We start from the raw sequence: 14,408 nt of genomic DNA, 5'->3' as shown, positions 1-14,408 counted from the left end.
TGCTTTAATATATTTGCATTATAGTTTTATAAATGAAAAAGATGACAAAACCCTTCAACCAGGTTGTTGGCTACTCTCCTGTAAAAGACATGGACAGAAATAGGAGTTTGGGGATTGGATGCTGTCGCGTGCAAGGATTGGATGATGGCCATGTGTAAAGGACCAATATTATCTGTAACTACTTTGTTGTGACCTTGAAACGGAGAGCAGGTACCCTTACTCCCACCGCCATCATAGAATTAGGCTGGGCTACAGGGCACGGAACTGCCCTGAATATTGAGAATTCCAGGGGCAGGTGGCCTTCATGCCAGCGCCTGTGGGGTTGTCTCCAGGGCAGAAAGCCAGGAGGAGGCCACAGAGGTTTGGGAGGATGTAAGGGAAGTGTCTGCTTGAGTTTTCAGGTGAACAGTGTCAACGGAACATCACACTGTGCTCTTCGGGTGTAGAGGACCTCTAAAGGCTCACATGTCACACAGTCCTGTCCTGTCCAGGGTGGCCAATATCCCATGACAGGTGGCCTTCTGCATCTAGGAAGAGGCAGCAGCTGTGTTCAGCATCCAGCGTTTGCAAGCTCCTCCTCAGACCGTTAGTGAGGCAGCTTTCTCGTGCGTCCCCATTCCCCGCTGCCCGTGAGTTTGCGGTCTGTGGACAGCACCTGGATCATTTGTTGACTTCTCACAGTATTTACACACTTCCCTCCACAGAAAGACACGTTTCAAATCTGCTGCCCTCTCTCCTGACAAGTGAGTCAATATTTTGACATGTAGAAGATAACATTTGAAGGAACGAGCAGCATCTCAGAATTTTCCGGCGCTACTAACGATGAATGAGAAAACAGTCATTCCAAAGAAAGTGGCACCCATGGGCAGAACACTTTGAAATAGACACCTGATGGGCCCACCTTTGTGTGCCGTTGCCCTTCTCTCTCTCTCTCTTGAGGTGTTTTGTTCTGTATGCTTGGTTTTGACTGTAATGCAGCGTGACTGTCCATTTACTGTCCTGTGAGCATCGCGTACCTGGACAGACAGACAATCCTATTCTCTGGATTCGAGAGTCTTTACTTGGTCATTTTACTGAAAATATTTTCTGTGCCTTTGGCATGGAATTCTTCTTCACCTATGTCTATGATCCGTAGGCTTGATCTTTCCATGGTGTCCCAAATGTCTTCCCATGTCCGTTTTGTGTTCTGCTTACCATTTTCCGTGACTGAATGATCGAACCCCAGCTCCTTGTCTGCAGGACTCTCAGTCTGTGCTGCACACAAGCCGTGCTGTCAGCAAGGCTTCCACTAAGCATCTGATTTGCCTAATTCGATGTTTCCCCTCCAGCCTCACCTCACTCCTGTATTTCTGCGGCATTTCTCTCTATATATTGATTCTAATTTTGCATCCTGATTGACTTATTTATTTCACTCAGCAGTTTGTTCACGATCTCCCAGAATTCGTTTGGGGACTACATCCCTCTTTAGTTGTATCTAAACAATTATGTTCTCATCGATTCTCTAAATATACAATCGCTCTTCTGAATTCCATGTAACTTACTCTAACTGGCTTTCATTTTGGGGGCATTACGATGGGGTTGGTAACATGGGAGGCAGACAGACATATTGCCTTGGTTTTTCCTGTTACGTTCTGCATTGTGAATTGTGTATCTAGAGTTGTTGCCCAGTTACATCTTTGGCACGAACTGCTGGCCCATCTGAATGGATATTTGGGTCTAAGCTTGGTCCTGCCATCCATTAGCTGGTTTAGGATCTATTAGGTTAGAGCTCAGTTGGGGAACAGTCAGAATTGATTTGGGGTTGGCATAGCCTAGGTGAGTGTAGTCAGGTTAGTTGGCTGATGTTCAGGACGTTCACAAGTGACTTGGACAGGAGCCTTGGCTATCCAAGTTCCCTCAGGTCTTAGTAGGAGCCTAAGGGTGGCTAAGGACCTGGAACTGTGAGTATGTGGCCTCAGACAGGTGCTGCTGAGGTCAGTCTGAGCCTGGGGAGAGGGTCCTGGCATCATGTGTCTATGATCTAACACAGGTGCTGTGTGGATGGCTCACCCAGGTCCTAGGTAAGGGGATAGGAGGGAGTCTAGCTAGGGTCAGGTACCTATGCCCTCACACAGAAGCTATTCTCAGTGGTAGCCTGAGGATGGCAGGACACTGCTTTATGTAAACATACGGTAGAAAATGACAGAAGGGCATTCAGGCCGTTTCAGAAATTGTTGATAAATCTAGATACTAAGCACAAGCCAAAAGTAATTGAATGATTTTTTTAAAAATAAAAGTGGTCAGCAGTATTTACACAACACAATCTAAACTATGCTCCTGTGATAGCTACGTAGAGAAGAGCAATGATTCAAACACTGTCTTTCCCCCTATAGTTAAACCACCATATTTCTGTGTTCTTCGTGTGTTTGGAACCTCGGCTACAGTGCAGGTGTGAGAGGTTTTGTAGGCAAACTCGTTAAAAAAACACCCCAGATTTGTGATGTGTTTGAATCATAATGAATTTTCCATTGTCGTGTGTTATAACAGCCTATTGTATGTTACAGCCACACACCCTCCATGTGAGGCCACAACCCACAGTTTACCAAACTGTGGTGTAGCTGAGATTGCTAAGAATGGTGGTGAATGGTTTTACCTTAATTCTTTTTTTTTAAAGATTTATTTATTTACTTAATGTATATAAGCACACTGTAGCTGTCTTCAGACACACCCAACCCCATTACAGATGGTTGTGAGCCACCATGTGGTTGCTGGGAATTGAACTCAGGACCTCGGGAAGAGCAGTTGGTGCTCTTAACCGCTGAGCCATCTCTCCAGCCCTTTACCTTAATTCTTGATGCGTCTCATCTTTGGTCATGTTATTACAAAGAGCTTGTATGTATCTATGTACCTGGAATCTTGTATATAGAAGGCAAGCTGCCCTGTATTGGTGTTACAGCAGTGTGCGAACTAATGACACATTAATTCTTGTAAAGGGCTTATTTTTCCCTTTAAGTTCTTGCATATAGTTACTAATTCACAAGTATAAACACTGATCTTTCCTCCATTGCTTTTTAAATTTTATCTCATATATATATACATATACATATGTATATATATACACACACACATATATAATATTTTCTAGATGTACAAGTGCACATGATCTTACTAATTCAACAGGACAGTAAAATGTGTCTGTTTATTTTCAAGACGCTCCCTTCCCAGCCCCTCCCTCAAGATGAGACGTGGCACCTCTTGAGCCAGCACTCACCACTCACTGCTTGCTAAGCCCTTAGTTGTCCATTAGTGTAGCCATCTACTTATGTGTCCACTCCATGGAGACAATGTTGTCATTGTACAAACCGGTTACACATTTGGATTCATTGATCTAGTGCTGGCAAAACCCCAAACTCACTTAAGAATATAACAAAAACAACAACAACAAAAATACAATTAAATCAGGGAAAGATGCAAACTCCTTCCAGGGAAATTAGTTTGGTATCCTGGGTGACACATAATGATCGAAGTGTCTGTTTTAACAGATACAGAAGTGTGGTACACCTCATTTTATTAAAAATGTTAAGTGGTTCATTTACTGACAATATATATACATTTTATTTTCAACACTTGTATTACTGAAGTAAAAATATACTATAAGGCATTACAGAAAAGACAGTGATTTTTCTCCTCGAGAAAAGATTCCTGTTGAGGAAGGTGTAAGTCATTTGAGTTCTGTCCCTCTGAGGTTGTCTGTCTGCACAGCTCCAGTGTGTCTAGACTGTGAGCAGCAGTGGGTCTCCCAAGTTTCAACTCTAGCTCCCATGCCGAGTCTGAACTCCCAATGCCAAAGTATGGTCTATACTGTTCTAACCAGTCTCCCATTCACGTTCCTCATGCCTTGCAGATGTACCACAGGATCCGCCACTCAGAGTGCATCTACAGGGTTACCATGGAGAAGCTGTCTTACCACAGCATCTGCACCTCTGAGGAATGGCAAGGCCTCATGCACTTCAACTTGCCAGCACGCATCTGCCGGGACATCGAGCTGTGAGCCTCTCATGTTGTTTTCTCGGAAGGAAAGCAAAACGGACTGTGGCGTGAGAGCCACGGTCGCCATGGACCATCATGTGTGGTTTCATGTGTCACTCCTTCTGGTATCCTCAAATAACGAAATCTGAAATAGAAACCCAGTGTGGTGGATCAGGCCTGTGGTGCTCAGAGGCTGAGGCCGGAGGATCAAGAGTTAAAGGCCAGCCAGGATGTACAGGGAGTCCCTCTGTCTTAAAAAACAGCCACAGAATCTGAACTAAACTTGAAATCAGTAACCTAAATACTGTCATTTACTGTTACTCTATCCCATATTCAAAATGGCATTTAATGTCACACGCAGATCTAAATTTCCAAGTTATATTAAAAAATTTAGCAATAATTTCCATTTTTCTCCTCCCATTCCCAGTGCTTGGACAACGGAGAGGCTAGGTTTGTGGTGACTGTGTGACATTGGCATTTGCCTTATCATTAAAAATATACTCCATTGCCACACCAGTTATTCCAGTTTAGGGTTAGTACTTAGTTATTAAATGACAACACAGTTATTAGGCACAAAAACTTTAGGTATTACATTTACTGAGTTTCTGTTTCAGCTGAACCACAGTCTGCTTCTGGTAAGGACCCCCTGGACCATGCAGTACATATGTGCTGGTGACACCCATGGCAGCCTTTTAAATAGATTCCTGCAGGAACCCTTCCACTCAGTGTTGCAGGGAAGGCAGGGGCAGGGGCAGTCTTCTCAGTGTTGGGGTGAAGAAGAGGTTAGAGCTGGCTGCTGCGCCCGACCTAATTGCACCCAATGATCCACTACTCTCCTCTGATTTCAGATTCCACTTTGACATTGGTCCTTTCGAGAACATGTGGCCTGGGATCTTTGTCTACATGATCCATCGGTCTTGTGGGACATCCTGGTACGAACAACCTGTGGGATTCATTTTGAAAAGGGGGCTGAGGGCAACCTCCTTTGCACACTTTCACCTAACCAGGCTTTTTGTATAACTGTGGTAAAATATGGTATTTGAATAAGCATTTAAATGAAAACCGACTGAGCCTGTCAGACACACATGCAGCCTTTTCCAAACGCTCCAGAGACTGTTGTCTTCCTGGCCACTTTGGCCATAGCCACAGCAGCCTCGAGTCTAGGTTTTGTCCTGGAAATGGGTATAACCTAAATGTAACCTAAATGATATAATTTCTCATTAATGTGTCACATATTCCAAATGACATTTAACGCTGTTTAGGCCATGCAGTGGAGGAGGCAGGAGCCATGCTTAAAACAAGGCATTTGGGTAGTACCCATACCTGGAGCAGCCACACAAAGGAATTCTTTTAGGGAGTATGACAGCAACCACAGGCTGTCACCCTCTCCATCTGCCACGCCCTATGTGGCTTTGTGACTTTATTATGTGTGGTGGTTTCTGTCTCACTTGCACACGTTGAAAATGCAGGGATGTATTTGCTCACTTTCCAAATCTTAATGTTTTGCACTAAACCACATCCTCCTGTCTTGGTGCCTGCGGAGCCTTTTAGTTTTTCTGGATTGACACTGTCCATCTTCTTGAGCTCTGTGTCTTCTCTGGGCTTATCAGTAGCAAGTTCAGGACCAGCAACTCTGGTTGTTTAATAGACAGTTGAGGGTTTGCCTGGAAGTCGTAAAGTCATAAGAGGCCAAACTTGGTATTTCCAGGACATTGAAAGGGTTTTTTTTTGTTTGTTTGTTTTGTTTTAAAATTTATTTACATGAGCACACTGTAACTGTCTTCAGACACACCAAAAAAGGGCATTGGATCCCATCACAGATGGTTATGAGCCACCATGTGGTTGCTGGGATTTGAACTCAGGACCTCTGGAAGAGCAGTCAGTGCTCTTAACTGCTGAGCCATCTCTCGAGCTCCTGACATTGAAAGCTTTGAATGAGGAAAACACAGGCTGTGTATATTTAAAGTTTTATGAACACCCAGTCTTTCAATCTACCTTAAATATGTTTTGAGAGAGGACCGGGTCTCAATTGAGAAAAATATATAATAATCCAGTATCAGGATGTACAATAGTACTGGTATCCTCCTTCATAGTACTGTGTGGGTGTGGCTGTTGCAACATTCAACATGAGGGTACCTTAGTGCTTTGGATTCCCTGTAGAAGCATAGTCAGATGCTCAGCATTTGTAGATCTGCGTAGGCCTCTTAGAAGTTCTTAGTTGAGAATGCCCTTGGCCAGGAGGATGCCATACGTGGCCTTCTGAGCCCTCTGGAGCATAGGAAATGCTTTTGTAAATGCAAGAAACTCATAGAGGTTAAGTGGGGGTGGACTGCATGATGACTAGCAGAGTGGAGCTATTACAGTTGGGCTTACTTTTCTTGCTGCTTCCTGGCTATAATAGGAGCAACAAGTAGGAGTGACTATAGAGCTCATGGTTGGCCAGGAGGGAGCCCACAATTGTGTGAGGGAGTCCACAAATGTATGAGGGAGTCCACAGATGTGTGAGGGAGACCACAGGTGTGTGAGGGAGTCCACAAATGTGTGAGGGAGACCACAGGTGTGTGAGGGAGTCCACAGATGTGTGAGGGAGTCCACAGGTGTGTGAGGGAGTCCACAGATGTGTGAGGGAGACCACAGGTGTGTGAGGGAGTCCACAAATGTGTGAGGGAGACCACAGGTGTGTGAGGGAGTCCACAAATGTGTGAGGGAGACCACAGGTGTGTGAGGGAGTCCACAGGTGTGTGAGGGAGTCCACAAATGTGTGAGGGAGCCCACAAGTGTGTGAGGGAGTCCACAGGTGTGTGAGGGAGTCCACAGGTGTGTGAGGGAGACCACAGGTGTGTGAGGGAGACCACAGGTGTGTGAGGGAGTCCACAGGTGTGTGAGGGAGACCACAGGTGTGTGAGGAAACCCACAGGTGTGTGAAGGACTCCACAGGTGTGTGAGGGTGACCACAGGTATGTGGGGGAGTCCACAGGTGTGTAGGGGAGTCCACAGGTATGTGGGGGAGCCCACATGTATGTGAGGGAACAGACAAAGAACACTTCAGCTATAGGCTCTCCTGAAATGCATACTGCTATGCTGGCCTTGTCATACAGTCTCTTCTCCACACAGTTTTGAACTTGAAAAATTGTGCCGTTTTATCATGTCTGTGAAGAAGAACTATAGGCGGGTTCCTTACCACAACTGGAAGCATGCAGTCACGGTGGCGCACTGCATGTACGCCATACTTCAAAACAACAATGGCCTCTTCACAGACCTTGAGGTAGGTGTGCATATCTTCCTACCAGCCAGCCTCAGTGTTGCAATGTCCCTGTCAAAGTGCATTTATCACATGGATTTAGCACGTACGCAAACACATATCACACTTTATTGGAAGTGTTGATCTGGAAATTTTACCTGTACCCAAATACCACCCCCCAAGGAAGTAAGTGTGTGTGCGTGTGTGTGTGTGTGTGTGTGTGTGTGTGTGTGTGTGTGTACTGTTTGTCCTTTCTTTCTTACTAAAGTTGACAAGACCTGTGTGTATTTAACAGGGTGAATTTTTCTTCTTTATTTCTTTTTCTTTCTTTCTGGACTTTCAAGACGGGGCTTTTGTGTGCTAACCTGGCTGTCTTGAAACTCACCTTGTAGACCAGGTTGGCCTCTAACTTAGAGTTCCACCCACCCCCTCCTGCCTCCCTAGTATGAGGATTAAAGGCATATGTCACTGCTGCCTCACTAGGATTTTTTTTCTTGCTGTCCATATGCCCCAAATAATGTAGATATATCTGGATGATTTGAGATCTGGATGTTTTGAGAACACTGAGCAGTTAGCATCATTAAGACATTAGTGCCTTTTGGTCTCCTCCAGAACAAGGGAACAGGCCTCGAGGTACACAATTAGCTTCCCAGAGCTGACGCCAAGCTGGAAGATTTCACAGTCTCAGAGTCTTAAGGGTTGGAGACTTCTCATCCATCCAGCAAGGGGATAGTGCACTCCCAGCCAATTGCTGAGGGCCAGGACTAGTGTCTGAGTACCAGTGATGTCCAGCCCACTAAGGAACCAAACCTAAACTGCTTCTCTGAGCTCCTGGCCTACTGGTTCCACTAGCACTGCAAACCCAGGCCTCCTTTCTCCCTAAAAGCATCACACTGCAAGATCAGCACTGCCACCTCTAGCACGAGCTCACATTCACATTCAAAGCAGCTCTTCTCTGTCCCCTTGCTGCCCTGACAGACCAAGCTCATAGTTGGAACAGAAATCATGGAAGGTGGATTCCAGAAGTGGGGGGGGGGGGAATACCACCTTAGACCACACAGTAAAATGTGGGGCTGAAAAGGTGGCTCGGCAGGTGAGAGTTCTGACTGGGCAAGCCCAGGGCCTGAATCCAGATCCCAGCACCCACCCAAGCTGGGCATTGGCCATGCACAGTTTAACCCCAGCTTGTGGGAGACAGGCAGGGAGGGCTTCCTGGTCACCAGCCTAGTTCCAGTGAGAGATCTTGTATCAAAGGAATAAATAAGAAAGCCTTAAGGCAGGAGATCCTGTGTCCTTCTCAGGTCTCCACATGGGCACACCAACCAGTATGTGCACACAAGTATGTGTGACTCCCCCCACCCCCATGTGATACACCCACACCCTCACGCACATATACTCCAGTTGCACAGACAGGCATGCGAAGGAGCAAAATACAGTCTTGGTTGGTTTTTTGTTTGTTTGTTTGCTTTTTCTGATATGTTTTCTAAAATAATCTTGAGTTGTAGCAGAAGTTCGCTATATTATTTACTGTTTCCTGCAAAAGGTTCAAATGAAGTATGCTTCTTGTTCCCACGAATAGTTTTCTGTTCTAGTGAAATTTGTATTGTATTCTATGTGACATTTTTCTTTCTCTGTGTAACTCCTTTTGCTATTTCACAGTTCTTTCCTCATCTTGCTCTGGGGAACCTTTCTGTTAACTCTTTCTCTCAGTCTCGGAAGTCAGGTTCACTCCGGCTCTCGCCTTCCTCCCTTCTTACAGAGCCTGGGTGACTCTGCCTACTCAATTTCCACCTTGCCCACCGCTGACACTTGCCCTGGCCCCTGACCATCCACTCCCTGTGCTGCCTGTAGGATCTCCCACAGCTGCTGCTCTGTCCTTAAAAGGGGACCATGTTTGACCTTTCTCATCTTGCTTTCCATAGCCAGTCAGGAGAGCCCACTGGCATGCCTGGAAACTGCATCCAGACTTTTCTCCCACCTTTTAACACTTCTCTCACCATCCAGCCCTCACCCTCTGTGCCTTTCCTCAGTTTTTGCAAGCCTTTCTCATCTGTGCCTCACGCCCTCCTGGTGAATCCCTTACATATCCCCAGGCAGTCTCCTAAAACTGCCAGCTAGTTGCAGACACTGCTGTCCTGGAGTCCATTCACATTGCCCCTTGTCATTTGGAACATGAGGTCTGTGTGAGGACCCTAGGTCTCCAGCACGAGACTGGCCTTGCTCAGGCGTGCTCTTCTACCACAACCCTCCCAAACACCATGTTGCTTTCATCCCTCTTCTCACAAGTCACTGTTGGTATCTGGCTCTGGCCGGCCCAGACCGCTTGCTTTATTACATGGCAGACTCTCTTGGACTTCATGGTTCCTTGTTCCAATGTAGCATGCTCTTTTCACGTGTCCTGCGTTTGCATGTTTTGTATATTGGCTGAGTAGCAATGGCCTTGTTAGAACAAGGAGAACCCAAGCTTCCCGCTGCATGCACAGCCAAGCTTATCCACGAGCTTATCCACAATGCCTCGGTGCATTTGCTGCCTCCTCCTCCTTCCCCAGAGTTAAAGAGAAATTTTCTCATTTGCTCGTCAAGTTCCCATGCAGGAAAACAAAGAACAATGTTACAAAAAAAAGTCTGCAGTTTCAAAGATTCCTAAGAGTTTGGGTACATCCACAGAGAAAGGAGTGTGAAGGTAAGCTAGGGAACTCACCAGGTTGTAAACATCTCTGCATTCTCTCACCTCCCCAAGCGCAAAGGCCTGCTAATTGCCTGTCTGTGCCATGACCTGGACCACAGGGGCTTCAGTAACAGCTACCTGCAGAAATTCGACCACCCCCTGGCTGCGTTGTACTCCACCTCCACCATGGAGCAACACCACTTCTCCCAGACGGTGTCCATCCTCCAGGTGAGCTTGCCCAGCTGAGGTGCACACTCCTTGTACCCCGGCCAGAGGGGATTCCTATGAGGTGGTAACTGCTCTGAAGGGAGAGAGGGAGAGCTTCACAGCTCACTGTGCAGGTAGCAGCTGAAGTTTACCGTGCTGTCTGAGGTTTACAGCCACAGATGTGAGCAGGTTTTAGGATCTGATTTTCTCCATATCCTGTAACCAGTACTCGGTGTCTTCAGCGACAGGGTCCTTACAGGCTAGTTACGTGGTGACCAGCAGCACTGGCGGTCATTTTGGAGACCTCTGAGGTCACTCTGACCAAAATAATTGGTAGGGAGCTGTCCCACATCTGGCAATGTGGTTTTGTTTAATAGCCCATGGTTTCTGTGAGTGGCATGGTCCACCCATGCAGAACACCCCATTTGAACTCTTTTTTTAAAAAGTTATATTTTGAAGTTAAGCTTCCTAATTATTCAGTTTCCATAAAGCTTAGGCTAACCCACCTATTTCCTTTCATCTCCTTCTTCCCCCTCCCTCCACACCCCAGGCTTCCCCCCAACCCTCCACACCCAAGTCTTCCCCTTTCTCACTCTGCACACCTCAGTCTTCCCCATCCCCATCCTCCACACCCCAGGCTTCCCTCCTCCACCCTCCACACCCCAGGCTTCCCGGCTCTCTTTTCATCCCCCCCACTTATATTTTTAATAGTATTGTTAAATAGTAGGTTTCCATATAAGTTTTTCATGTGTCTTAGCCACTGTTCTGTTGCTGTAAAGAGGCTCCATGACCAGTGCAAGTCTTATAAAGGACGGCATTTAATTGGGGCTGGCTTACAGGTTCAAAGGTTCAGTCCATTATCAGCCTGACAGGAACCATGGCAGTGGCAGCAGACATGGTGCTGGAGGAGCTGAGAGTTCTACATTTGGAGCTGTAGGCAGAGAGAGATACGGGGTAGGGAGGTGGTGTGTGTGTTGGGGGAGGGGGGAGAGCAGCAGAGAGACAGAGACAGAGGCAGACATTGGGCCTGGCTTCTGAAACCCCAAAGCCCATCCCCAGTGACCTACTTCCTCTAACTAGGCCACCTACTCCAACAAGGTCATACCTCCCAGTAGTAGTGCCACTTCCTATGAGCCCATTTTCATTCAAGCCACCATACTTAACTTTGGGCTATCCCCCACAGTTCTGTGCCCCTCCAAGCTTAAGCCTTCATGTCCCCACCTTTTTGTTTTGACCTATTTTGTTTTGACTTTTGTTTGACCTATCGTCCCTCTCTCAGCTTCCATGAATATATCCTCCCACCAACAGCTCCTTTCTAGTCTTCCGGCTTCCTCTCAATACCCAAGTCTTTTTGTGGATGGCTTCCGCCTACTGTAGGGTCAGAGTGTCTGCTACCCACCCATAAACCCAAACTCTACCCTCTCTGAAGCAGGGTCTCCTGTGTTTCTGGCTCAATGCGGGCAATTCCTTCTCTGGTAATACTATTCCATGGTACCCCCACGTAGCATGGAGGCACGGCCTTGTGCCCCTTCAGCTATCCCTGTGTTCCTCTGTGCTGACACCTCTTGGGCGTCTTTCTTGCCACTCAAGATTTCCTCTTCCAATTGGATTTTGCTGCACTGTGTCTGATGTGCCTACCTCTCCTGAGCCACAGGAAGATAGATCACTATTCACAGTGCGATGTGAAGTAGTTGAGGCTAGACAGGAATTTCCGTAGAGTACAAAACTTACTGGCCAAAGAGAAAAACATGCCGGCAACTTCGAAATTTCACACTATCAGCCCATCACCATAAAAAAACACACAGAAATAAGGTAAAGTCACATGGGTTTTGTGGCAGCAAGTGGTAGCCACTGGGTAAAATGGCTCATGTAAGCAATGGCTCCATCATTACAACCAAACAGCCCTGTGCTTCCCTGAGCTCGTCGTTACGGTGGCACTTGGCATTCTGGGTGCTACTGGTGGTTTTCCTTTGGTCTCTCTGCAGCTGGAAGGACACAACATCTTCTCCACCCTGAGCTCCAGCGAGTACGAGCAGGTGCTGGAGATCATCCGCAAAGCCATCATCGCCACTGACCTCGCACTGTACTTTGGGAACAGGAAGCAGTTGGAGGAGATGTACCAGACAGGGTCGCTGAACCTCCACAACCAGTCCCATCGGTAAGAATGACTTGGCAAAAGCCAAGAGCCCAACACATCGATTAAGAACCGTAACTGGGTGTGAGCGCACGCTCAGTGGAGGAAACCGGAAGGCCGTGTCTCTGCTTGTGTGCGTTTGGTGCTGGTTCCACCTTTCCTCCCGAGGATGGTGTGTGTGGTGGATTCGGATTCGTGTCTGGTGTGTTGTGAGCTGCTCACCTGCCTTCCTACTTGGATGGTCCTTGGGTGGCTGCCAGAGCGATCACTGCCGTGATTATCTCTATCTGGCCATCCTCTCCTCAGTGAGGTCACCTTTATCCTCAGGTGCATGGACAGGCACTTTGTGGGTCAGTCCCAGTCTCCAGATCCCAGTTGGGATCCACCTGGATCTGACCTTAATATTCCTCAAGGATAGTCTCTGCTTTTGGGTTCTTAGCAGACAGTCACTTAGGTGCCCCGGTGGAAAGGGAATTTGTAGAACTCTCAGGAGTAAATGGTGTCTGTCTTCAGAGAGATGTGGGTGCCTGAGCTCAGCAGAAGCTGTGCGAGCAGCTTCCCTTCACACCAGGGCATGTCCACATTCAACGAGGTATGAAACTTACACAGTGTATAGAACCCTCCTCCCGAAGGACAACAGAGGCCATTTTACTTTCACACCCAGCAAGGCCCACCCAGGACTAAATGAGTCTGTGTTGACAAAGCTCCCTGGGGACCTCTAGTTCCTTCTGCTCTGCCCCTCTGAAGTTGACAGGGACAGTGTGCTTCAGTCACCTCAGCTCATGATGTATGTGTCGCTTTCACTTCAGACCTTGTGCAGGAACAGAGGTGTGTGTTACCACTCTTTATGGTGCCTACGGGAGGGCTTTTTGACCCTCAGGAATCACTCTTCATTTCAGAAACCCACGCTTCTACTTTTACTTGGATGTATCCAGTCATTTTTACCGAATAGTCACAATAATTTATATTACTAAACTTTAGACATCAAATTAAGAAGCTATTTTTCATGGTCAGTGCATATGGACCTCCGGGGTAGTACAAATTAGCGGTGACTAATTTGTGTTAAAGTTTTAAAGGTGCTGCCTATTTGTCTTAACAAACTACAGAATGAAGAAATACGCAGAAGAGAGGGACATTGTTGCTTCTGCACTCAAGTGCCGTCTGCTCACTACAATACCATCCTGTGCACTTTGTTTCTCTAGAGGTGTGCACAGCGTGCCTGTAGGGCGCACATAGCCGTGCGCCTTTTCCTCAAAATGTGCTAATACCAGAGAAACAAATTCTTTAAAAGAAGATCTATAACACAATGTAGTACAGGTAGTGTAAAGGTTGGGAAGCCTTCTCCCGATCGATATCGATGGTTTCTAGATTCTTTTTCATTATTAACAATGGTGCATTACATTTTGATCATGCAGTCTTCCCCGGAGACCCTTGAAAGTAGATAGCATAGAGCTGGAGAAATGGCTCAGTGGCTGAAGGCACTGGCTGCTTTTGCAGAGGACCTGACTTTTGTTTCCAGCACTACATGGCAGCTGGCAACCAGGGGGTCTGATCTCTTCTGGCCTTTGCATGTATCAGAAATGTACATGGTACACAGACATACATGCAGACAAACCTACATTAAAAATTAAAGATATATGACACATATTGCTAGAAATAGGCATACATTAAGTTTCAACAAATACCCAAGGAACTGACCCCTCCTGTAACATGAGGGTGAGGCAAGTCCGTGCACTTTTGTCTGCTGTACAGAGGAATCTCACACTCTGTGATTGCCTTGTTGTCTGTCTGCTGAACTTCTGTTCCTAATGGTTCATCTTCTGACCTATCTTTCTGCTGCAGACATTAAACTTCTGTGTTCCTGGTCACAAATAATTTCTTTAGGTGATTTACAGTTTTAATTCGTATTTTCTATTTATAAGTGTGCAGGCGTGTGTGTGTGTGTGTGTGTGTGTGTGTGTGTGTGTGTGTGTGTGTTCTAAGGATGGAACCCATGACCTTACATATGCTAGGTAAACCCTCAATTAGTGAGTGACACTCTAGCCCCAGATTCTCACTTCATGAAGCCGCATCCTGAACTTGTTTTTATGGAGTCCCACAGCAATGCAAATATTTTATACATTTTTGTATATTTTATAGTTCAATTCTTA

The 14,408-nt window shown here is 46.5% G+C and overlaps 1 protein-coding gene across 18 annotated transcripts in view; it reads left to right on the top strand.

The window, feature by feature from the left end:
* The window catches only part of Pde10a (phosphodiesterase 10A), a 452,353-nt gene that overhangs the window by 423,600 nt on the left and 14,345 nt on the right, over nt 1–14,408 (top strand). For all 18 annotated transcript variants that reach the window (XM_087586493.1, XM_087586490.1, XM_087586531.1 and 15 more), the window contains 5 exons: nt 3,884–4,026; nt 4,857–4,940; nt 7,123–7,273; nt 9,990–10,145; nt 12,110–12,282. In XM_087586493.1, coding sequence (XP_087442619.1) covers nt 3,884–4,026; nt 4,857–4,940; nt 7,123–7,273; nt 9,990–10,145; nt 12,110–12,282 — 707 coding nt within the window. The remainder of the gene's footprint in view (nt 1–3,883; nt 4,027–4,856; nt 4,941–7,122; nt 7,274–9,989; nt 10,146–12,109; nt 12,283–14,408) is intronic.

The sequence above is a fragment of the Rattus norvegicus genome, chromosome 1 (genome assembly GCF_021556685.1).
Source record: "Rattus norvegicus strain SHRSP/BbbUtx chromosome 1, alternate assembly SHRSP_T2T, whole genome shotgun sequence".
Taxonomy (NCBI): domain Eukaryota; kingdom Metazoa; phylum Chordata; class Mammalia; order Rodentia; family Muridae; genus Rattus; species Rattus norvegicus.
Note: the sequence above shows the minus strand (reverse complement) of the source record. Positions and strands in the feature narration are given on the sequence as shown.